The following is a 26,647-nucleotide window of genomic DNA, read 5'->3' as shown; positions in this document are numbered from 1 at the left end:
CAAGGAATTCATGATCAAAAAATAAAAAAACAAACAACTTAGGGCCCACAAGAAGATGCATTCATGAACTTGAAAAAGAGGGCGCATTTTTCCTTTGACCGCCAAAACCTTGGGCCCCAAAGTGGGCCAAAGTTTTTATTCTTGGGGGTTAAGGATAATAACCGGCCAAAAGCAATTTGGGAAAAAGGCCCATTAAACATTAGAACCCCATCAAAGAATTTTAAACTTGCCTTTTATGGTGCCTTTTGGGCCCTTATTCCATGCCATCCTCCTGACCCGTCAGGCTTACAAAAACCTTGGGGAACCTGTGTAGAACCTTAATCCGCTTTTCCTTCACCAATTTTTCAAACGGGCCCCAAAATCAGGACCTGGATTGGATTGTGTACTGCTTTTGCCGGCACGTAGTGTAGTCGGATGATGAACCATGCCTCAAAGTTACCCTCGATAGGACAATCTCAACCTTACAATTTATTATTGATGGACGGTCAGGAGAGAACTACAACAACAGTTATAACATATGTTGCTAGGATCTTCCTACCTGTTATAGTGCTGGAACATACTCTGCCCATATCGAAATTGAAACCAGTGCAGGTGTACCGTGCAAAGGTGGAAATCTCTTCCAAGTTATCGAAGTAGGTGTTGAAAACATAGCGGCTGTGGTATCTGAGACTTCAAGTTATCTAATGCTTTGAAAACATAACATCTGTACCATATACTAAGTGATGAGAATGGGGAATACAGATACGAAATTGGCAAAAAATTGCTTGCAACGAGCTTGTAGAATTGTTTAAAAAAAAAAAAAAAAAAAAAAAAAAAAAAAAAAAAAAAAACTGCCCATTATTTATAGGGCTTTTACTGGGCTGGGCCCAAAATCTTCTTGGCTAGCATAGGACAGGCCTGAAAAAAAATCTAAAAGTTGTTCATGATGGTTTATGTACTCATGACCAACACAGCCTGACTTATGATCACTTGCACATTCTAAATTAAAAGTCAAATTAGGATCTCAAGTTCTTCAAATATAAGTTAAATGGGAAAAAAAATAAATTAAAAATGCGAATTCAAGTCAATCATGTATTTTTTATCACCCATATATGTTAGTATATATGTACATATACAAAAGCGTAAGCGCATTCAGTGTGCTCCATGCCTTCATCTCATGTGTTTATATATTTTAATTGAACAGTTGATAGAAGCTAACAAATAAACTCCATCACTAATATATATATAAAAGTTATGACAAATATAGGAAATAATTTATAATAATAATACAAGGAATTTCACACCTGTTTGAAGCTGACTATAAAAGAAGATAAGTTGAATATTTCTCTGGAGTGAGCCATGGACTCGGTCGCTATCTTTTAGATAATTCATGCCCTTTGGTTCGTTTGATCAATGCAGCGGGTTTCTTGACGGGCTAACTCTAGAATATAACGTCCGGTGTGGCTATCTTCGGCGTGCACAGGTTGTAGATGAGCTCAACACCCTAACACGAAGAGATGTTTCGTATGCCAAGGAAAAGAAAAGAAAAAGAATTGAATTATATATCTTTTTGCACCTGTTGTAGTCGTGCCTCAATGGTAGACTCTTTAGGAGTTTCAACAAGGTCAGAGGTTCGAGCATCCCTTGTGGTGCAAGCGCCTGAGAATGTGTGTGGAAAATAATAATAATAATAATATTATTATTATTATTTCTATTGAGGGGAAAATTGAGCTGGTCCCTCACATGGGTAAATCAACCTCATGTCCAAAGAGGTAGGTTTCTAAGTTGAGCCAGATTGTTACGGCCTGGGTTTTGGTGGTGGACGTGGGATCGAGTAAAGGGGCGAGGTGAAGGCTGAATGGATTTAGGTGTCTTCTTTGGCCGACCAATGGTGAGAGAGAAACTATAGGATTGTTAAAGGGATCAAATCCCTGCTACAGACAGTTGTTTGGAGATAAACTTCATGTCCTTGTATTTTCATTTTTATAGACTCTAGTTACAACTGATTCAATTACACCCAACTTTGCCCACTACACAGACGTGGGGATGTCTTCCCTAAAACTAGGACTTAAACAAGGAAGCTACCTAAAACTCATGCATGAAATAAGAAACTAATACAACCAACAACTGACCTCACTTGCAAACATGCCTAAAATCATACCTAAATACATGCAAACAGAATGACACGTACAACTGACCACTTCTAATGATTGGTTTGTAACATCCCCTCCTCCTTAAAAAGAGCCCTTGCCCTCAAGGGCTATATCTAGAAACCTCATCTTCAATTCCTCAAAATTTTCCCACGTGGCATCTGCAGGAGATAGACCTACCCAATGCACCAATGCTTCAGTTTTCCCTCTTCTTGTGCACTTGTCTAGTATTTCTTAAGGATTTGGAACCATTCGAGACTCTTCATCTACTTCAAGAAGTTATTCGATCACTTGCTTAGCATCCCCAATCTTGGGTTTGAGCAATGAAACATGAAACACCGGATGTATCCATGCATCTTTTGGCAAGTCAAGCTTGTAAGCAACGCAACTGATCTTCTCTATTATCTTGAAAGGCCCGTAATACTTGGGAGCGAGTTTCATATTTCGCCTGAGAGTGAGAACAAGGGAAGCTTGCCTATAAGGTTAGAGTCTAAGATAGACCTAATCTCCTACAGAGTAATCTTTTTTTCTATGGGACCCATCATAAACCTGTTTCATACGAGACTGAGCTTTCTTCAAGGCCTCACGCAACTCCTTCAGCAGCTTGTCCCTATGAAGCAACTCATCTTCCACAACTTGTACCTTTGCAGTGCCGGAAATATAAGATAATAAAGTTGGAGGGGTGCAGCCATACACTGCCTCGAATGGAGTCTTCTTGATCGCTGAATGCCAACTTGTATTATAGCAATACTCCGCCCATGTCAGCTATTGCATCCATTCTTTTGGCTTGGTTCCACTGAAACAACAGAGATACATCTCCATGGTGCGATTGGTTATCTCTGTCTACCCGTCGGTTTGCGGGTGGTAAGAGGAGCTAAAATTGAATTGGGTCCCATGTAGTTGGAAAAGCTCCTTCCAAAATACACTTGTGAAAGTTGGGTCTCAGTCACAAACTATGGATTCAGGCATACCATGAAGCTTGAATATTTGATCAAAGAAAACACGAGCAACCCCTATAGCCATATATGGATGCTTCAATGGAACAAAATGACTGTATTTAGATAGGCGATCTATTACCACAAAAATTGGTGACTTGCCTTGAGAGGGTAGAAGTCCCTCCACGAAGTCCATGCTAATGTGCGACCAAATTTGTATAGGGATTGGAAGAGGTTGGAGAAGTCCAGCCGGTTGTCTGTGCTCAGCCTTGTTCCGCTGACAGACATCACACTTTTTGAAAAATTCTTTGAGTTGTTGCTTAAGCCCGGTCTAATAAAACACTATCTTCAAGCGTTGGAGTGTTTTAACTAATCCTTCATGTGTGTTATTATGCTGCAGGCAGCTGTTTGGATATAAACTTCATGTCCTTGTATTCATTCCTTTCCCATTTTTATAGACTCTAGTTACAACTAATTCAATTACACCCAACTTTACCCACTACATAGATGTGGGGATGTCTTCCCTAAAAGTAGGACTTAAACAAGGAAACTACCTAAGACTCATGTATGAAATAAGGAACTAATATAACCAACTACTGACCTCACTTGCAAACATGCCTAAAACCATGCCTAAATACATGCAAATAGAATGACACGTACAACTGACTACTTCTGATGATTGGTTTGTATCCTTTGGGTTTCCGGGGCTATCAAAGTTTGAGTATAAGGACCATCATCTCGGACGAGTAGTTCCTTTAGCTTAAAGAAGAGCTGTCAAGCCAAGCCGTCAAACTATTGGCTGGGTGGAAATGACACATCCTGATAGGACTGTCTGTCACGCCCCAAACTCGGAGACCGGGCTCACAAAATTCCCGATCGCCGAATCCGGCGCCGACAGCCTCCGTAGAACCCCATTCTCGGCTCCCAGCGCCCATTCGCCAGGTTCCGATCCTGGGATGCTACAAGGAGGATTTTGTATATCAGTTTGATTCGTAATAAGCATAACCAAAGGCATAACCCACAAACAACAACCAAAAACTCCATCACATTTCCACTATAATCAAAAACTTTACAAGTACAATGAGCATAAGGGAAAATACAATGAAGGTAGACCAAAACTCCAAAAGAAGATCAGCCACGCGTCCAAGCCTCAGCGCTGCTGCGATCCAACGTCACCTGCACGCAACGGTCGTGCATAAGCTTATAGAAAGCTTAGAGGGTGGTGAAAGTGTATGCTCAAGGTGATAATGTAGTCATGCAGTATCAGAGTAATGCGGAACATGCTGATGAATGCTAAGAATCCCATTAGCCGTACCAAGGCCATGCGGTGCAAAGAATGATGTCGGCCATACCAAGGCCACGCAATGCAAAATGCAAGTCAAGCATACAAATTCTCATCTAAGTCCACATGTCAATACGGCTCAAATCTGGAATATCACCGGGGTCTAGTACACTCCAAGCCAGATTGCCGCCCCATCGCGCGCAATAAGGTGAGTGGAAAAGACCTCACTATCCGCCTGCCAATATCGGGCTCGGCTCGTCAATAGCGGACCCATTCCTCGAGCTGGTCAGACTCAGCCTAGTGCCCTACTCTCTAAGTGTAAAGCCACACCCCCTTCCAACCGACCACGACACGTGGGAGACGTAGCCTCTCAAGTAATTGGCACTCGCCGCTCATGCATCCACTCAGTCTAGACGTTGGAGCAACCTCCTGGTACAACAAGGTTTAGGGAATTTCACCCAAGGATATCTATCGCACCCCATGTAGAAGCATTTTCAGATCCAATCCCGCCAACCACGATGCGTCCGTGGAGGCTATGGCCCCGATGTCGCTAGGGCGTCAATAACAATATCACACAATGTAAATGCATGAATCACACTATCCATCATGCACAGCAATCTCGCGCGTATCGTGCGCTCATGTAGGGCAACACCTGTACGGGAGCCCCTAAACAATCCGCCCAAAAGCATATTATGATCAACCATTTCTCATATCAAGCATACGTATGATGAATATGATCATGAATCATGGAATTAAATATGTTATATGGGGTGGATGATGTTCATAATGAAGACGGGCCTAGACGGCCTACACATTACACATATGGGCCTATCAATGGGCCCAAGGGAAAGTCATAATGCGGACATTTAACCACACTGCACTTACAATGTGGACGTCAAACCAACATTGCTCCCAAGGCATGACTGCCACAAATATCATTTCATAAGTTATTTTGGGATCACACATTGCAATGGACCTTAGGTACATCCATTGGGCCCTTAAATACATCAAATTAGCCAAGTCATATGGGCCTTATATTCATTAAGTGGGCCACACCAATGGGCCTTATGTACATTGCAATGGGCTATAACCCGGGGGCTTCAGAACATATCAAATAGGCCTAAGCTTATGGGCCTTACACGTGTCAAATGGGCCTCGACAGTTGGGCTCCATATGTACATCAAATGGGTCTACTCACCTGGGCCTTATATTTATCAAATGGGCCTCACCAATTGGGCCCCATGTGCACATCAAATGGGCCTCAACTCATTGGCCCCATTACATCAAATGGGCCTCGACAGTTGGGCTCCATATGTACATCAAATGGGTCTACTCACCTGGGCCTTATATGTATCAAATGGGTCTCACCAATTGGGCCCCATGTGCACATCAAATGGGCCTCAACTCATTGGCCCCATTACATCAAATGGGCCTCGACAGTTGGGCCTTACATCTATATCAAGGTGGGCCTCAATCACAGGCCACAACAAACTAAGGTGGGCCTCCCACCAATATTATATCAAACATGATATAATATAATATATATATATATATATATATATATATATGCATACGCCACACGCACGCACACACACGCATGCACCCACCCACAGACGCACGCGCGCACACACAGTGGGCTCCACCGTCCAGGCGGACGGTGGAGGTAAAACACATACATCACTGTGGGCTCCATGTGGGGCCCACCATAATGTTTATATGCCATCCGGACCGTTGATAAGGTCCAGCAGACCTAGATGAAGGGTGAAAATAAATTTCACCCTGATCCAAAACTTCTGTGGGCCCAAAAAAGATTCCAACGGTATAGTCCAATTCACACTGTTTCCTTTGATGTGGGCCGCCCGAATCTTGGATCAGTCTGATTTTTGGGGTGGGCCCACGTCAGATAGTGGCCCACCCGATGAACGGGTTAGATGGCACATAAACGTCAAGGTGGGGCCCACAGCTACAGCCGTGGGTGGCTGTGGGAACGGCCGTCCGCCCGGACGCCGTGCGCAGGCGCTGCCTGCTGCGCCTTCTGACACAGCAGCAACAGCTGCTGTGTTCAAATTTTTATTTTTATTTTTATTTCTATTTTTTTGAGGATTTTACTAGTGGGGTCCATATCCAAGCCATCCACTCCATCCAATGGCCTTCCATGGCCCTAGACAAGTTAAATGAGCCCAATATTGGACCTGTTTCGGCGGATAAAAATAATAGGGAAGGTTTTAATGGTAAAGACCACCATTTGCTACGGTATGGCCCGCCCGAAGGCCTGATTGGTCCCATATTTCGAATCAACGCCTAAAAGGTGGTTAGGAAGGGAATGGATGGTATGGATTTAATACATACATCAAGGTGGGGCCTACATGAGTGGACAACCCCCATTGGCAAGCTAATATTCATGTTTTTCCCAAAACGTCCAGCGTCCCTGGACGCTGGACCCTTGTAAATATATTAGGGGTGGGCCCTGCTTAGGTGGGCCACCTCATGGAAAAATGGTGTGGGTACTACACACAAAGTGGGCCCCACTTGTAGGTGATTTGGATGGAATACATACCCTATGGTGGGGTCCATTCAAGTGGGCCACACAACCTCATCATCATACAACAAAATAAAATAAAATGAAATAAAAATAAAATAAAAAGGGAGAGAAATAGAGAGTGAGACCGTGTGATGGAGGGACCCCGGCACTATGGGCCCTCCCTTGCACTAAATCATACATCAAGTGGGCCCCATTACACATGGGTCTATAAAAATTAGATCCAACGGTGGAGATCCCTTCTCCACTAAATTAAATGGTCTAGATGACCCTAAGCATGTAAAGAAATAAACATCATGATGGGGTCCATGGAGAATGGCCCCATCATGGAATGATCATGATGATCCAAGTGGGCCATTGGCCACATCTTAGGGTCCAAAGTGAGATCCAAACCATTGATCGGTTGGCCTCACTTGGCCCAACTTAAAAGCATCAAAATCTATCCTATCCAAACACCCACCGCTTGATCTTCTTGCTCCCTTGACTTCCTTTGATGGAGGAAGATGGGAAATGGATGGTTGAGATGAGAGATTAAGGGGTGGGAAAGGTGGACCTCACAAATGAAGTTTTCTCACCATGGGGGACTCATACGTATGGTGCTCTCTCTTGCATTTGAATTTTTGAAAAAAAATGAATAAGAAAGATAGTTGTAAAGGGAGAGAGAGAGAGAAAGAGATGGGTGATGGAGTGATGGGGGATGGTTTGGGTTGAAAATTGTGAAAAGGTGTATGGTTGTTGTTGAAATTTGAAAAAGAGGAGTGGTGAGGTGGAAAGAATGGTGGACTTTTGAAAAAGGTGGAGATGGGTTGTTGTACTTGAGGTATGGGATGCTTTAATGGTTGATTGATGGGACTAATAGTAGAGATTCCCTCGAAATCCGCAACGCGCGGTGTTTCTTCGGAATAAACGCTGATCGGCATCTTCTTGCCTGGGTATCGGTTCAGTGCGCAAGTCATGGCGTTGGAACCGCGGCGACGACGTGGTCGCTATGATATAACTTTCGGACCAAGCCGACGTCGGTGCGCGGGACCTGGCTTAGGATCGTGCGCAAACACCGAATACGGTGCGAAGGTTGCCGAAATATGACCGGAAGGATCGCGGAAGCCTACGGAGCGGTACGGTCTAGGATACGGGGCTTACACTGTCTATAGCAAGGGAAGAGAACCCATGGGGCAAAAGCTCGATTCAGAGCCTCGATCGTCCCCAACATCTTGAGTTGACCAAGTCGACCCCTACTAGAGGCGATGCAAGAAACCCAGGATCCAACCTGATCCCAGCCAAATATCTTTCCTACAAACAGGGATAAGAATCCTGGACAATGATGAATCCTCCAGCGTAACGAAGAAGGATTTGGAAGCCCTAATGTACTCTAACGCTCTATATAAACACAATAAGCCTTTAATCAAGGAAAGAGAGGCGACACACCCATGCCCTAACTTCCATCATTGCATTCATCTTCTACAAGCCCTGACTTGAGCATCGAAGGGTCTACAACTCCCCACCCGCTGCTCATATCTATTTTAGCTTTTGCAGATCCGTTGGAGAGCGCAATTCCACATCAACCTCGTATGTTGACCGGATTCTACTAACAACACTTTTTTTAAATATATATTTTCCGTCAATGTGTCTGTGGAGCTTGTTCATTTTAGCGAGACTTAGTACTTAAGGTGATGTCTGAAAAGGATTCGGGATAGGCCCTTATGTAGACCACAAGACATGACCATTTTCGAGGAGAGAGATTAAACAAATATGTGTTTATGGCTGTTGCTAAATGTTATTGATGGGCCAACCATTATGGACCCATTTCTCATGGTAGAAATGGTTCAGCTTTAATGAGCTATACATCAAAGTAATTGAGAAATGGCTACGAAAGGGCCCATAAAATCAAAATTGAGTTTTGAAAAATATTCATTAAAAAAATGGTGCCCATTAAGATCCCTATAAAGGTCCAGATTTAGCCATGTTCAGTGAGCCCTACCATGATGTATGTGTTATATCCACACTGTCCATCCATTTTGCCTTATCATTTTGGGGAAAGAGTCTAAAAATAAGGCAAATCTAAAGCTCAAGTGAATCACATTATAGAAAGCAATGGGGATTGAATGCATGCCATTAAAGACTTCTGGTTTGTGTGACCTCATGAAGGACTCATATTTGGCAGCGACTCCCATGCCAACCTCAGTCCTAGCTGGTGCTAAAAAAGCTTTGTGGGCCTCACCATGATATATTTGTTTTATCCACATTGTCCATTCATTTTGATAACTCATTTTAGTGCATCACCCAAAATGAGGCAAATCCAAATCTCAAGTGGACCACACCATAGGAAACAATGTTGATTGAACATCCATCATTAAAAACTTCTTAGAGGCCATGGAAGTTTTGGATCAAGTTGATATTTGTGTTTTCCCTTCATGTGTGCAACCGAATCAATAGGTTGGATGGTAAATAGACATTCCAATGGGCCCTAGAAATTTTGTAATGGTGGGCATTTAATCACCACTATTTCTTGTGGTGTGGTCCACCTAAGATTTGGATATGCATCATTTTTTGAACTCATACTCTAAAATGAGTTGGAAAAATGGATGGACAGTGTGGATATAACACATACATCATGGTAAGGCTCATTGTCCTCTAAAATGAGGTGGGTACTAGAGGGGTAACCACCAAATCTGAGTCCCCCGATGAACATGTTAGATGACAAATAAACATCAGGGTCGACCCTTGGAAGGTTTCAACGATGAGTCTCATTGTCCTCACTCCTTAATGTGGTGTGGTCCACTTAAGCTTGGGATCTGCCTCTTGCCTTAAAATGATCTCACATAATGGATGGATGGTGTGGACATAACACATACATCATGGTGGTGTCAACACACCATGGAAGTTGGTGGTATATGGCACACCACTCAATATGCTTCCCTTCCCAGCCCTAATATCAAAGGACATAGAAGACATTTAGATGAGAAGTAAAGACCTTTAAGTAATTTGGTAAAGCACTCATAGCCAAAGCTCCTGCTGTTAAAATTGTAACACTAAAGTCATTACCCGGTCTATTCACTTTTATGAGCCCATATGACTGATGTTTTACATGCTAATAAGGTCCAAGTGATAGTGGACCCTTAGATGGGTATTTTTGACATTTTCATCATGAAAGGGTGGCTTTTTGGAGTTAGTTATGTTAGAGTTAAGAGTGAGTTATGATTTTATTTTATTTTTTTATATTTTTTGAAAGCCTCCAAGAGAGAAATAGGGTTTTGGCTGTAAGTTTTCTACATCCTTGTAATCTTCTCTGAATAGTAGATTGATCATTGCTTTGTGTCGTTGTTTTTTCCCGTAAGGGTTTTCCACGTAAAAATCATGCAATTTGTATATGTCTATTTGGATTTTTCTTTTTTCTTGTTTGTTTCAATCCAGATTAAGGTGATTTTTGCATAGCCCGATCTCCAACAAGTGGTATTAGAGCGAGGTTGGTTTGTTAGTTTGGACTTGATATATGACGTTAAGGGGATTGAATATGAAATTCGAGACAGAAAAATTCACAAGTAAAATTAACTTTGAATGATGGACGTTGAAAACCCTCTTAGTTCAACAAGGGATGCAGTATGCACTCTTTAAGAAAGTACATCATTTGGAATCTATGAAGGAAGAATATTGGGATGAACTTAATCAAAGGGCAATTAGTACAATTCAATTATGCTTAGTCGATAAAGTCATTTATAATGTCATAGATGAGACGACTACTTTAGGTTTATTAGCAAAGTTGGAGAGTATTTACATGATGAAATCCCTCACCAATCATCTTTTTTTAAAGAGACAATTTTATACTTTGAAAATGACGTAAGGGTCGGATCATCTAAACATATTAAAATATTTAAGAAATTGATTTACAAGATGATGAGTGTTAAGGTGCATATCGATAAGGAAGTCAAAGCCCCAATTTTGTTGACATCTCTTCCTAAGTTATTTGAGTATCTAATTGATACTATTTTCCATAGTAAGGATGCTTTGGACATCAAAATCATTATCACAACCCTTCAGTCGAAGCAATTACGACAACAAAGCGGGTAAAGGTACCTCTACAGATGCGTTATTTGCTCGGAAAAGACTGTTTAAGCGAGAAAAGGAAAAACCGCGATATAGATCCAAGTCAAGAGGTGAAAGAAAGTTGAAGTGTTGAAATTATTAGAAGGATGAGACATTTAAAAAAAGACTTATTTTTCAAAACTTAGAAGGATGAGAAGTCAGATGATTCGTCGAAGGAAGTTAATTCAATTGAATTTGGTGAAAGCTCAGATGGGTGTGGTGTACTGTCAATGACCAAGATCGAAATTTTTTATTAAGAATTAATCTTGGATATAAGGGCATCGTACCATAATTTATCCTCATCGAATTTGGTTTACCACATATAGTGAGTATAATTGTGAGTTTGTTCTTATGGGCAATGATCATGCCTGCAAGATTATTGGAATTAGTTCAATTCATATTAGGATGTTTCATGGGTGGAGCATACACTGACATATGTGAGGCACGTTCCATATTTGAAGAAGAATATGATATCTTTAGGAGTTTTAAATGCAATTGATTGAAAGTTTGCTGATTATGATGGTGTCCTGAAGGTTTCAAAAGGGGCTCTTACAGTAATGAAGGCACAGTGAAGCGGTAATCTTTACCGGTTAATCAGAAATACTATATCTGGTGGAGCTGCAATATCTGTAGCGAATTCCACGTTGCCACATTTGTGGCATGCACACCTAGGCCAATGAGCGAGTGAGGTATGAAGGTACTTCTCGATTATAAGTTAATTACTAATTTTAAAAGCTTTGATTTGGATATATGTGAGCATTGCATATATGAAAAATAGTTGATGCTGCATTTTAAAACCGAAAAATATGTCAATAAAGGGTAGCTTGATTGTGTGTATTCTGATGTGTGAGGGTTATCACCTGTTGTTTCTGGAGGATGATCGCCTTACTTTGTCATATTTATAGATGACTTCTTTAAGAGAGTTTGGGTTTATATTTTAAAACATAAATCTGATGTGTTTATCACTTTCAAGATGTAGAAAGCGATGGTTGAAAAACAAACAACGATGGAAAATTTACTTCAAGAGAATTTGATCACTATTACTAGAATGAGGGAACAGTCAGACACAACACAATGAGGCATACACCAGAGCAAAATGGTGTAGCAGAACGTATGAACCAGATTTTTTTAGAAAGGGCTTGAAGTATGTTGAGCAATTCTGGGTTAGGAAAAGAGCTTTGGGGTGAAGTTGTTTTTACAACTTATTATTTGGTGAATAAGTGTCCCTCTACGATTATTTATTGCAAAATTTCTGAGGATGTATGGAGTGATCATGTAGTTGATTAAATTTTTTATTATGATGCATACTCTCATTTACCATATGTTGAGAAAGCAAAAAGGTGAACCTTTATTGGATATGGTGATAAGGTGAAAGATTACAAGTTGTTAGACCGTACTTTATGGAAGACCATTATTAACCCGAACGTCAAATTTGATAAGGGTTCCTTGTTTCGAAAACATGAGCAAAAAGAAATAAAAAAAAGATAGTTATTGATGTGGAATTAGACAATGGTGAGACACTTAAGGAACCTAAGCTGCAGGTTGAGGTATAAGAAGATGTGGAGCCACAACCTGTCAAGAAAAATTCACTGAGGGATCGCAAGTTATCATTGAGATACGAGGATGATTGTAATATCGTTACATTTGCTCTCATTACAGATGAGGTGGATCCATTTACTTTTTAGGAAGCTTTAGAAGATAAAAAGACAGAAAAGTGGATGATAGTTATGCATGAAGAGATGAATTTTTTGCATAAAAATCAAATATGAGAACTAATTAAGTTGTCCATTGGGAGAAATGCGATCAGGTGTAAGTGGATATTCTAGAAGAAACTAGTTAGTTACAATGCCAAATTTGTGGAAAAGGGATATTGTCACGCCCCAAACTCGGAAACCGGGCACACAAAATTTCTGATCGCCGAATCCAGTGTCGACAGCTTCCGTAGTACCCCATTCTCGTCTCCCAGTGCCTATACGCTAAATTTCGATCCTGGGATCCTATAAGGAGAATTTTTCAACGTACGTTTATCCCATAAGAAACATAACACAAGTTTACCCAAATCACAAAGACAACATCATTATCACATATCCACTAATATAAACATTTGAATACAATGTTGAAAGGGAAATACATATATCGAAATCAAAGCTCAAGAAGTCCGCTGCACGCTCCAAGCTCAATGCTGCTACAAACTAACGCCACCTACATGCATCTATCGTGCATAAGCTTATAGAAAGCTTAGAGGGTAGTGAAAGTGTGTGCGATGTACGTGCCAAGCATATAAATATCAGAGTAAGAGGAAATACTGACCAGTCCATGAGTCATATAATATCAGAGTACGGAATGCAGATCATAATGAGTAAAATATCAGATATCGAGGATGTAATACAATATGTAAATCCTGACGAGCCACAAATACCATCAACCTCATCTAAGCCATATAAATGCAGAAACATAGTAACCCAAAATGTCAAATGTTGCGAATGTAATATAATATGTGGTGTGAATGAAATGACTAAGCTGGAGTGAAGTCGGAATGATAGTACGTAATATTGTAGGCTATGGGGTGCATCACAATGGACTTCTATCCAAACCAGTCTCATACCTAAATTTGGATAGCCAGACTCAATGTGGTAAACCTCTGACGTCAGGTTAGTCGTGCGCCCCAATCGAAATCCTTGTCATTGCGAAGGTACACAACAATTAGTTACACACCACTAGCTCGAGTGAATAGTGAATGAATGAATGAGTATGTAACTCCTGCTCAATAAGTCCATGTATCAGTACTATACATCTCTAGGATCATCGCCGGGGTCTAATACACTGCAAACCAGATTGCCTCCTCATCGCGTACAACCAAGTGAGTGGAAGAGACAGCACTATTCTCTTGACCAATAGGCAGCTAATACCTACCCGGTACGTCAATAGTGGACCCATTTATGAGTTAGTCAAACTCAGCCTAGTTTTACCCATTACAAATCAGGCGGATAAGGCCACACCCCTTCCAATTGACCACGACACAGCGCGAGACGTGGCGATGAAACCGTGGCGAGGGCGCGGTCGCAATGATACAAGTCCTGGGTTAAACCGACTCTAGAATACGGGATACGATTCAGGGTCGCGTGCAACTGATATCTACGCATTGTGGGTCACCGAAATTCGACCAAGAGGACCAAGGAAGCTTACGAAACGCTACGGGCTAAGATACAAGTCTCACAAATATGCTCAAAAGAAAGGTGTCGACTTCTGTAACACCCCGAGTATTTTAATAGCCAAGTATTAAAAGTTTTCAAGTGTTACCATGAAGTTAACTTAATATGTACATGTGTACGATACCAATCTAGCCATCCTAACCTTACATCCATTCTCCAACACGAATCTGACCGTTGGGAATAATCTTTATTCATAGATCAAGTCATCTGACTGTTAATTCAGATCAAGTTCACTTCAGGCATCTGCTAGGAGAATTTTAAAGGTAAGCTTATCTAAGGCTCTGATCTGCTTCATAATTGAGCCTATAACAAAACATGACCCTGCAACACTGATGAACGGATTGGATTGTGGAATGAATGTCATGATGGACTCCACTTGGATCGTAGTTTGTATAGTTCCCATGTCAAACTGGAAACCTCTTTCAACAGCCAACACCTGAGCAGAAAGGGTGGAAATTCCTAATTTTCCTCTCCCCATTCCAATCACGGAGCTTAGGCGAATCTAGTGAGAAACTACCCATCAAAACTCAACTATTCGTGGGAAAATTATGGCTATCCAAAGAGGTTTCCACCATAGGCTTACGTCGACTCGTGATAAGTGTGGCACACCTGACATATGGATCCACTAAACTATCTGTGTTAAGGCAATCTGGCCATTCAAATGCAATCTAACCGTCGAATTGGTGAAAACCTATAACTAGGGACCCCAAATCAGATGATATGGCCCAGCTAAGCCTTGGATCTGCCTCATCCTTTGGGATGGGCCCTAATGTGAGCTGATAAAGTGAATGGACAGAGTGGATTGATCAGGATCATCCCTGTGGGCCCCAACTTTGACATGTGTGCATGTGGAGTACGTGCACTTGCCGCACACTGGACTGGGAAACCGAGTCAAACTGGGTTTGACTCGATGAAAACGAAGAAAGGGCAGGGAACTTTCTCCCACCCGAACCTGATTCAAACACACATTGTCTGTTCGGCTGAGACATGGCCCACCATTGCCACTGATCAGATGATTTGAATCGTCGATTGAGAGCAGAGAGTGATCCCAACTAGAACTCGGTGGATTTCACTCGTCGAAACTAATGAGTGGGTGCGTAATCTGGTCCGTAAGAAACCCGTACGGGAGATAATTTTCTGAAAATAGTAACTTTGATCAGACTGCCTTATTTGCGATCCATGTGCGTCTCTATCTGAGCATCACAGTCGTCCATATGGACGATCTCATCCCCCCATTCTAGGGCAACTTGGGTGCTCCTTCGCTTCATTTCAAGAATCTCGTGAGATATCATGAGAAGTCGGGCGCAGCAATAAAGCTCAGAACCCACCAACTAAGTCATCGTGGTTGTCCAAAATATGGACCCCACAATGATCATGGGACCTATCTACATTGTCCAGGTGTATCAGATCTTAACATTTGCCATTCCTTGATCTGCCATTAACGACTGGATTTTCTTCTCTACCTAGCTTAGGAAACCCATCATTTTCAGTGGGCTCCATTTGCTGATCTAGAATGTCCATCAGGCGGACTTTTATGCTAAGAATCCATCCGTGTGGACACCCTATAGCCATGCAAGACGTTGGACAGATCAGACCTAAGTCTAGAAGAAGATCCACCACTAAAATCGAGCCACCTCCTTCATTCAAAGAACCGGTTCCACCCCACAACCCACTGCACTGTGTTGCAAATCAAGCCGATCAGATGATGGACCATCCAAAGCCGACCCCTTGTCCACCAGAAAAGGAGGGAGGAGAGAAGAAAAAGCGTGTCCAAACAGCCCTCCACACCAGCTTACGCAGCCGGTCGCACAAGACACGTCTCGCGTATTGTTATACGCAGGAACGTTTTGGAATCGCAGACTTGTATAAATACTCTACCCCCAACGCTAGAAAATGCATCAGTAGGAAAGAAAAAGATAAAGAAAAGAAACGAGAGGAGAAAGAAAGGAAAGGAAAAGAAAAGAAAAAGAAAGAGAAAGAGAGAAAGAAAGAGAAAGAGAGAGAGAAAAGAAAAGAAAAGAAAAGAAAGGAAAAGAAAAGAGAGAGAAAGAGATAGAAAGAAAGAAAGAGAAAGAGAAAGGGAGGAAGACATACGTAGAAAGCAGTGGGTCTCCAAGGTAAGCCAGACTCGAGGTAGGCCCACATCTAGTTCTTCCTCCTTGGTAGATTCTTTTCCTCTATTAGAATTCTTTTCTCCTTCCTCTCTCAACGCTTCGATACAAAATTCAAGCTAAGAAGACCATTCAATTTAAATCAAATCTAACCATCTAAATTCTTAAATACTAGATTAAGGGCCTAATCCTTCAACGCATAACTACCTTCAAGGAAGGAACAATACTAGAGGCGAGGGTTTTATCCTTTATGCTTACCTTAATTTAAGCTGCTATGATATAATTGCTTTTTTACATGTTTTTATGTTACTATGATTCTTTCCTTGTGATCGTATAATTTTACCACCATCAATTGTCTATCCTTTAAAAATTATGGTATGACTTATGTGTCATCTTTATGAATTTATGTGGGGCAATGGATATAAGCTACTCTTTTATATATTGGGTTGGTCATTGCCACCATCCTCTTTATTGAGTTGGCCATTGTCACTCTTCTCTTTATTGAGTTGGCCATTGCCACTCTCTCTGTTATTGAGTTGGCCATTGTCACTCTCCTATTTATTGAGTTAACCATCGCTACTCTCTTCTTTAATGGGTTGCCCATTGCCACTCCCCTCGTTGTTGAGTTAGCTATTGCTACTCTCTTCTTTATTAACATGTGTTATTTACCTTAAGGCTTGGGCATGTGTTTTGATATTCCATAACTCCCATAATTCAATTTACATTCTCTTAATGCAAGTGATGTGTTGAAGGTATCACAACTAGTAATTCAATTTTTATATCATGGACGTAACGCACTCTAGGTAGAGACCCTCTTAGTCGACGCATAATTTCATGGGTTTTGGGTAGTGGTGCACAAATCGATATAAGTAATTCGCAATACGTGTTACATCACTTCTGGGATGGATGTCGCAAATAGTTGCTCCATGAACAAATCATGTCACGTAATTCATCTGACTCATGTGTTGTGTCACCTCGAGGTGTTCACATAAGTCAACGGTAGCGTTGGACATGCCAGTGAATCTTCGTAGTGTGAGAATGCGGGGTGATCTAGATTTTCTATAAATTATATTCCGCATTGTAATGATCACTATATATGATGAACCGCACATAATTTGTTAGGCATGCATCTCATGTAGGTTGTTTGCGCATGTTTATACCCCTCGTAGTAGTGGAGTACGAGATGTATTAGAACCCTTACATTTCCTTTATAAATCTTAAAAATTATTGTTAATCTTAAAGGATAATCATCACTATGAGTAGGGCGTTGACCCTCTCCAACCGTACAGATGATGCAGGTGACGTACAGATTGAAGACCTGAAGGACTACCTCCCTATGGAAGATTATACTGAAAGAATAAGAATATAGTTTTATGAATTAATTTTATACTTCCGCTGAGAACTCAATTAATATAATAAGCTCACATTGAGATGGCATTTGATTATTTACTGAATTCTTTTACTCTGATGAAATAATTAATACAGTCGATTTTATTCTCGTGAATGTTACCTTCATGAATATATCTGGATGTGGACACCCTGATCCATAACTTAAGTGGTAGACTGAGTGAAAGATACCCTCGTTTCAACACTGAGGTCTTGGTATCGATTCCCTAGTGGGGGTGGCTAACAGTGATGTGTGAAATGACAGTGGGGTGTACTAACAAGCTAACAAAAAAAATGTATCTGGATGTGATACAAATGAAAAAAAAAAGGTACGATTTTTAAAGCATCCAATTTATACATCATTAACACTCGATTTTCTCGGGCACGAGTATAAACTCTGGCCATGAAAATTTGGGATGTTACAACTTCATTGAGATTTTCATGCCAGTAGTAAAGCAAGTATCTATTAGATTTGCATTGACTCCGGTTGCCTAATACAATCTGGAATTGAAATAATTGGATGTTAAAATTGTGTTTCTAAATAGAAAATTAAAAGAGTATGTTTACATAAAGCAATCAGAAGGGTTCGAGGTGTAAGGAAAAATGATCTTATTTGCAGGTTAAAGAGGTTGTTATACGACCTGAAACAGTCACTTAAGCAATGATATAAGAAGTTTAATTCTTTCATGTTGAGTCAGAGTTTTACTAGAAGTGAATTTAATCATTATGTTTATTTTAAAACACTAAGTGGTAGTGAATTCATCATTCTAGTGTTATATATTGATGATATGGTTACTATCAGCTATAACATATTTTAAATCAATATGTTAAAGACTTAGTTATCCAAGACATTTGAAATGAAAGATATGGGGGTTGCAAAAAGAATTCTTACCATTGATATACACATGGATAGAGAGAGGAGCAAGCTATTGTTATCTCAATAGGAGTATTTTGAGAAATTTCTAGTCAAGTTCAGACTGAAAAATGCGAAACCAGTTAGCACTTCCCACGTTGCTCACTTTCGGCTTTCTTTGAAATTATGTCCTACATTAGATGAAGAAAAGCAGTATATGTATCACGTGCCCCATTCAAGTATAGTTGACAGACTCATGTATGTCATGGTTTGTACGAGATTGAATATTTTACATGTAGTTGGTGTTGTGAGCAGATACATATCAAACCCCAGTAAACATTAACATTATGAAGCAGTAAAATGGTTATTTCGGTATATATATAAGGTACGATCGACTCCATCTTGTGTTTTGAAGATTCAAACGAGAGACTCATAGGCAATGTTGATTCGGATTATGCAGAAAATATGGATAATAAAAAGTCTACATCCGGTTACTCTTTTATATTAGTGGGTGGAGCTATCAGCTGGATGTCTAAGCTTTAGTTTGTGGTTGCACTTTCCATTACCGAAGCTAATATATGACAATAACGTAGACAATAGAGGAAGTTGTTTGGTTGAAATGGATGATAAATGGGTTGGGGCTTCAACAGGACATCATGTTTGTGTATTGTGATAGTGAGAGCGCGATTAATTTTGCGAAGAACTCGGTATATCACTCGCAGAGTAGGCACATTGATGTTCGTCATAACTTTATCTGGCAAATGCTAGAAAAATAAGATATTACTTTTGAAAAGATTCACACTAGTGAGAATCCAACGGTCATGCTTACAAAGGTCATTCCTGAAGAGAAGTTTAAGCTTTACTCGACTTCTCTGGGCTTAGCAAGAAAGGAATAGAGGTGGAGTGTACACGATGCGATGATGATGATGCTTAGAATAATATTGGCAATGCAAGGAAGTGATTTTTCTATCAATGTGGATATTATTAAAAATCTGACACTAAAATCACTAATGGGTCTATTTACTTTTCTGAGCCCATCTGACCCATGTTTCACATGCTAACAAAGCCCAGGTGTTAGTGGACCCTTGGAAGTTGGCTTTTTGACATTTCTCTCGTGAAAATGTGACTTTTAGGATTAGTTATGTTGGAGTTAAGAGCGAATTACGATTTTATGTAGTTATTTGTATTTTTTGAGAGCCTTCAAGAAAGAGAGAGAGAGAGAGAGAGAGAGAGAGAGAGAGAGAGAGAGAGAGAGAAGGTTTTGACTGTGAGAGAGAAGGTTTTGACTGTAAGTTTTCTCCATCCTATAATCTTCTCTAAATAGTAGATTTGATCGTCGCTTTGTGTCGTGGTTCTTTCTTGCAAGGGTTTTTCAGATAAAAATTTTGTGTTGGCTTGGATTTTTATTTTTTCTTGTTTGTTTCAAATCATATTAATTAAGGTGCTTCAGCAAGGTCATATCTCCAACACATGCTTCAATTTGTAGAGGAAGACGTCGATACAGAGTTGAGTGATATAGTTGATGCACAAACACTAAGAAATCATACATATGGCACTTGGATTCTTGGGAGCAGTAAAGGCATGCTCAATAGTTAATCTTTATTTTTCTCCATGAGGGCCAATTCAACTACATTAAAAGTTTAGTTCGTGACAATTTACCTAAGTGAGGCTACATCATATGCTATTTTAGCTTAGTTGTCATGGACTAACTGTTCTGATTAAGCACCTAAAATATGATTTATTTTAATACATGCAGTGTACATGAGTATTGAAAACTTGGTATATATAGTATATGTGTTGTGTTTGAACGTGTACAATTACAAATGTGGGGTGCTTGAATATGTATGGTGGCACATGTGTCACATTTAACATGTTTAATAATATATGATATATGTACACATTAAAAATTGGCACATGCAACACATGAAGAGCATTTAAAGGCTTAATATGGCACTAGAAGATAAATGATAGCATTTATGGTAAAATGATGCATGCAGCACCTATAACACATGTAATACATATGTAACATGCAGCATGTTTCATGTTTTTAGGAATGTCAATTTTATTTTTATTTTTGAAAAGCTTGCTAAGGTGCATCGTGACGCTTTCACCATGGATCTAAGAATCAATAAAATCCAAGACTTGAGTGACCACACCATAGTGAAATGTTTAAAATCACTACTAAAACTTTTAAATTCACGTTTTGTGGCCGACATGACCATTGGAATGTCCTGATTTTGTAGGATTCCATTTATCCTGGTGTGATAAGTTAAATGAGTGGATTGGATGGCATATAAACAAACCATGCTGGACCCATTGATGATTTTAATGGTGGGACTTCCCTTCTCACTGTTTTCCATGATGGGGCCACCTGAGTGTTGAATCAACCTGATTTTTTAGCCTATGTGCAAACACATGAAAGCGCACCTAATGGACGGGGTGGGTATCATCCTCATGAAGTCGTTCCATTCATGTACCTTCCGTTTCTTTGCAAAGTCAATTCATACAGCCAGAGTATCAGGTGTCGTACGTGCCGAGTATTATACAACTCGTCGTCTTGAGATAATTCCCCCTCCAGCGTCAACAGAAAAAACCGCCAAGCAGCTGCAGCAATGGCAGCTCCTCTCTCCTACCTCCAAGCCCCAATCCCACCATCACCCACTCAAAAACCTCTTTCCAAAAATACCCCCAACAGCAAAACAATTCCAATCCAATCCCACCCAACTCTGCTTCTCCTTGAAAAATGCTCTTCCATGACCCAACTGAAGGAAATCCATGCCCAAATGCTCCGCAGCGGCCTCTTCTCCGACGCCTTTGCCGCCAGCCGAATCGTTGCATTCTGCGCTGTCGAAGCCTCCGGAAGCCTCTCTTATGCCCGTCTTGTGTTCGCTCAAATCCCCAATCCTACCCCCTTCACCTTCAACTCCATAATCCGAGGCTACACCAACAAGAACTCCCCTGAAGAAGCTGTCCTCTTCTATCAAGAAATCATCGAGGGCGGCCTTGTCCCTGACAATTTCACGTTTCCGTCATTGTTCAAATCCTGTGGGGGCTCTGATGAAGGGAAGCAGTTGCATTGCCATGCTGTGAAGTTCGGGTTCGCTGCCGATTCGTATGTTCAAAATACGTTGATGAATATGTACGCAAATTGCGGGTGTTTGAGCCATGCGCGCCTCGTTTTCAATAAAATGACTGAGCGGAATGTGGTGTCTTTCGCGACGATAATTGCTGCTTATGCGAATTGGGATCGGCCTGGTGAAGCTGTGAGCCTCTTCCAACGGATGGAGTTTGAAAACGTGGTGCCTAATGAGGTTGCTTTGGTGAATGTATTGATGGCTTGCGCGAGGGCGAGAGATTTGGATATGGCAAAATGGGTGCATAGGTATATGGAAGATAATCGAATTGGATTTAATACGATTCTGACAGCGGCTCTTATGGATGTGTATTGCAAGTGTGGCTTTGTTTATGTTGCTCGAGAACTGTTTGATGAAATGTCGGATAGGAATTTGTTTTGTTGGAATATCATGATCAATGGGCATGTCGAGGATAGCGATTACAAGGAGGCCTTGGTGCTATTTCGCGAGATGCAGATTAGAGGTGTGAAACCGGATAAGGTGACCATGGCGAGCTTACTTCTTGCTTGTTCCCAGCTGGGTGCTCTCGAGCTCGGGAAATGGTTACATGCTTATATTAATAAGGAGAATATTGAAGTTGATATAGTCCTAAGGACAGCTCTTGTGGACATGTACGCAAAGTGTGGATCCATAGAGAGTGCCTTGCGAGTTTTCCATGAGATGCCTGAGAGAGATGTTATGACTTGGACAGCTATGATCGGAGGCCTAGCAATGTGTGGACATGGGGAGAAGGCTCTTGAGCTTTTCTACGAGATGCAAAGAAGTGGAGTGAGACCAGATGCAATTACATTCGTCGGTGTCTTGTCCGCTTGTAGTCACGCAGGCCTCGTGGATGAAGGTTTTTCGCATTTTGATTCCATGTCTAGTCTTTACAACATCAAGCCTAGCGTCGAACACTACGGATGTATGGTTGACCTGTTGGGTCGTGCCGGTCACATAGAAAAAGCTGAGGAGTTCATAAGGAACATGCCCATGGTGCCAGATTTCTTTGTATTAGGAGGCCTTCTTGGTGCTTGTAGGATTCATGGTAACCTTGAGGTTGCAGAAAGAGCAGCTCGGCAGCTTCTAGAACTCGACCCTGCCAATGGTGGGGCCTATGTGCTCTTGTCGAACATATATGGTTCCTTAGGTAAGTGGGATGAAGTTAAAAGAACAAGAGAACTCATGGCTGAACGGAACATCAAGAAGCCTCCTGGGTGCAGTTTGATAGAGGTGGATGGGGTTGTTCATGAATTCGTCATGGGCGATGAGTCACACCCACAATCCCATGAAATCTACTCAATGGTGGAAGACATGGTGCAGCTTTTGAAGGTTGCGGGATATGTTCCCAACAAATCCGAAGTGTTGTTTGACATGGATGAAGAAGAGAAAGAGAATGCCCTTTGTCGCCATAGCGAGAAGCTGGCAATCGCCTTTGGGCTTATCAGCACAAGCCCTGGTACGACTATTCGAGTTGTGAAGAATCTCCGCGTTTGTAATGACTGCCACACTGCGACCAAGCTGATCTCGAAAGTGTACAATAGGGAGATTATCGTGCGGGACAGGAACCGATTTCACCATTTTAAGGATGGTTCATGCTCATGTAAGGATTTCTGGTGAATTAATCCCATTAACTTGCAATTTGACTATGGATGCCATTCAGCATTGATGGTGTGGCCCATCAATGCTTAGGTTCCTTCGTCGAATCTGTAAAACATCCATTGAGCAATGATAGGCTTATATCACTTGTATTTACTTTATCCCTCAGAATCATGAGTACAAATAATCCATTTAATTGATTGGATGTTGGTTATGTTGTTTACAGTTCTTCATTCATAATCAGTAGTCAGAAACTCACAATTCCATGTTTATCTTTTGGGCCATTAAGGGTCCGTTTGGATGTACCCTGGAATGCAACTGTGGCAGCTTTCCCACTGATAAAATGAAGAAAATCATGTAGTTTGGGGCATCTGCAGACAGTAGCATTTAGCGTGTCTCACTATCAGTATTTTGAGGGATGAACCAAATGATTTACATTTGCTTCGCCAGGATTCCTATAGGCGGAGTATCCAAACGAGGCCGGTCCCCCTCGAAGTGCTTGTAAAATATGCTTATTCTACAAGTGCTATGCATTAAGGCGTATCGGACTGTGTTTATGGCATCCATCTTGTCCAGCAGAGTCATCCCACTGTGAAGGTTGGATGCCCAAAAAATTAGGATGACCCAACCATCACATGGGCCACCACGTGAATTTCAGAAGTTTTTGGATGGTTGTCCATTGTTTTATATGACATGACCCACCTAATGATGTATAGGCCTGATTTTTTTGGGTCCTCCCATGACCATGGTGGGGCTCACGCAGTACTCAGGTTGGATGGCATCTACACAATACAGTGGGCCCCACTATAGCAAACAATGGACAACCATTAAAAACTCCAAATTCACATGGTAGCTCACATGACAGTTGGATTGGCTTGATTTTTGGGGTTTCCACCCTGCTGGATGTGTTGGATGCCATATTCACAACCCTGTGGACCCCACATGCATCACTTGTAGGAGTTGTAGAGGAACAACCTCACATACAAACATCCCCTTATCATCTATACCATGTAATCTCCTAACTTGAGAAAGAAATACTATGCAATGTCTCATACTAAAACTGACATTCTAAAATCTGAATGAGTATCAAATAATAAGAAACATAACAAAGAAGATAAGCTAAACCTATAGTCATGCCTCCTTCAAGACAAGGAGTTCCTCCACCTGTTTGGGGTTTTCTTGCCCTGCACCAGCTTCGCCTTCATGTGGGCAGGCGTCCGAAGCTCTAACCCCATCTCATATTCTCTGCTAACCTGCTCTGTCCTCTCCGCCACACCAGTGGATTGGAATAAATGCACCCCAAGCTTCCGCCACTTGAAAAGGCCTTTCTTCTTCTCCAAAAGCTTCTCCATTTGAACTTGCATGATGTAACACTGACTCTGGAGCCTCATCACATCCTCCTGCAGCTTCCGTATCTCTGTCTGCTGGAACGTCAACTCCCGTTTTGACTGGCACCGTCCTGGTGTATCGAGTGCAGGGTTTGGGCTGCGGGTCCCGCTAAATGACCCACTCCACTCGACGTTGCGGTTAAGCTTCGCGTGCTCAGAGGAGAGCACTTGGATTACAGCACGGACAGGCAACCGTTCATTCTGGGCCACATGGAGGGATGCCTCAGGTGACAGCTTTCGGCTGTCAATCAATCTACAGAGAGTCTTCCTTTCTTGCTTGGATGTGTTTGGATGCGCCTGCGGTGAAACACAAGGGGAATTAGTGTTGCTACCGTCGCTCACAGCTAGATTAAAGGTGTGTTTGGGTGTAGCCTAAATCAACATTGCGTTCAATACACTCACTGGGGTGACCTCATTTTCAAGTGGCCTGAGCAATTGGGGTGTCATGGAAAACGAAACCCAATTGAACAGATTACCATTTTTCTGCTCTTCAACCCCAAAACAACAATTTTGCTCATTTCAACCAATAGTGCAAGGTGTGTTTGGTTGCGCCAAAGATCATGATTATTTCATTATTTTTCAAACCAAACTAAGACTGATTAATCATGAAATAAGTGATCTTTGGCACAGCCAAACACCATAAAACAATAAAAATAGCATTTTGCAAGGATTCATTACTAACAAGATTACATTCTACAATTGAATATGTATGATGTACATAGTTGAAAGATTGGATTATACCATTGGATATGTGCAATGTAAATACCTTGAGATAGGTATCGACAGCTCGATACAACCCGTCGTCAGTCGTACGTGCATGACTAGGAAGAGCTCCGCCAAGCTCAAGAAACTCTGAAAATGTCAAATTGGTGTCGACGGCAACCTCTGCAAGGTAGCTATCAACCAACTTCGCCACCTTGACAAGGGCTGCTCCGCCCTTAATAGCTTCATCCATCTCTACGAACATCTTAACCAATCGACGGACAAGTTCCACATCCAGAAGTGTCCCACATGTGTGACTAAAGGCTGGTATCATTAGCTCCTTGAGCGACGCCTGGTCGAGCTGCCAAGCAACCCGTTTCTCAAGCTCGGCCCGGAAAGCCGGCTCAGTTCCTACCATGTTGGCCACACGGAGTAAGCGTAGAAGGAAATTGCAAGTGACAGAATCCTTCTCAGGAGGAAGGATTCCAACCAATGTCTCAACGAAGAAACGTTTCTTCATCCAAATGGTCGTTGCGCTTTCTGGGGAGCCTTTGGTATCAGTAGCACACTTGACAACGATGGTCTCATCGCCGTTGATGTCCGGGAGCCACTTGGATGCGTAGTGAGCGATGATCGAACCGATGAAGTCCGGGCGGACGCCTTTGGCCTTAATGCCAGAGAGCGTCTTGACAAAGTAGTCCATGTCGAGTATGCATGTGTCGTCGAACCAGCATTCAATGGGGAATTGGGTGGTCGGAGGCACCTCTTCGACTGTGGATTCCGGCAAAGCTAGCTTCTTTTCAGTTGACTTAGGAACGACCGGCCTCATTCTAGTGTGTGTATAGATAGAGGGGGGGAAGAGTGAGATAGAGAGAGAGACAGAGAGTCTACAATAGTAGCTCTTTATAAAGGATTTCACTTAAATCATGAAGGAAGATGGCCTACAAAGAGGTCTTCTCAGCTCCACACACGCCTTGATATGCGGCGGCACACACGCACCGTACATAAGATGGGGCCCACAGTGCAGATTAAATCAGATTGGTCCACTCATCATGCCGGCCAAACGTACACCTTGGATGTGTACGGTGGGCTATCCACAGAAACTGTCCATAACCCATCGTTTTGGTACGAAGGTAGGCTCACCTGATGAGCGTATTGGTCTGATCTTTTGCACCAGGTAATGTGTCCGTTTCTGTGGTGGGGCTCACCTTATCTGCGGCCAAGATCCTTGCCACATGTGATACGTGTAAAGGTCCATGACGAGTTGGTGCGGTGGGTCTATCAAACTTCTGTTCACACGTGCTACGGTGGATTGAGC

The 26,647-nt window shown here is 41.7% G+C and overlaps 2 protein-coding genes across 2 annotated transcripts; one reads left to right on the top strand and one right to left on the bottom strand.

Moving 5' to 3' along the window:
• Positions 1–20,954: 20,954 nt before the first annotated feature.
• LOC131223277 (pentatricopeptide repeat-containing protein At1g08070, chloroplastic-like) lies at positions 20,955–23,472 on the top strand. Its single transcript, XM_058218625.1, has one exon. The coding sequence runs from the start codon at positions 21,140–21,142 to the stop codon at positions 23,258–23,260; it is 2,121 nt and encodes a 706-aa protein (XP_058074608.1). The 5' UTR covers positions 20,955–21,139; the 3' UTR covers positions 23,261–23,472.
• A 769-nt stretch (positions 23,473–24,241) lies between these two features.
• LOC131223276 (root phototropism protein 3-like) lies at positions 24,242–26,216 on the bottom strand. Its single transcript, XM_058218624.1, has 2 exons — positions 25,394–26,216; positions 24,242–24,924 (listed from the first exon to the last, which is right to left on the bottom strand). The coding sequence occupies exons 1-2, from the start codon at positions 26,156–26,158 to the stop codon at positions 24,382–24,384; spliced, it is 1,308 nt and encodes a 435-aa protein (XP_058074607.1). The 5' UTR covers positions 26,159–26,216; the 3' UTR covers positions 24,242–24,381.
• Between the last annotated feature and the right edge of the window lie 431 nt (positions 26,217–26,647).

Source organism: Magnolia sinica, chromosome 13 (genome assembly GCF_029962835.1).
Source record: "Magnolia sinica isolate HGM2019 chromosome 13, MsV1, whole genome shotgun sequence".
NCBI lineage: Eukaryota > Viridiplantae > Streptophyta > Magnoliopsida > Magnoliales > Magnoliaceae > Magnolia > Magnolia sinica.
The sequence above is the reverse complement of the archived record's forward strand: the minus strand, read 5'-3'. Positions and strand labels throughout refer to the sequence as shown.

Coding starts and splice junctions, on each gene's coding strand:
- LOC131223277 (XM_058218625.1), top strand. CDS start 21,140: ATGGCAGCTCCTCTCTCCTACCTCCAAGCCCCAATCCCACCATCACCC.
- LOC131223276 (XM_058218624.1), bottom strand. CDS start 26,158: ATGAGGCCGGTCGTTCCTAAGTCAACTGAAAAGAAGCTAGCTTTGCCG. Junction 24,925..25,393: donor CTGTCGATACCTATCTCAAG/GTATTTACATTG, acceptor GTTTCACCGCAG/GCGCATCCAAACACATCCAA.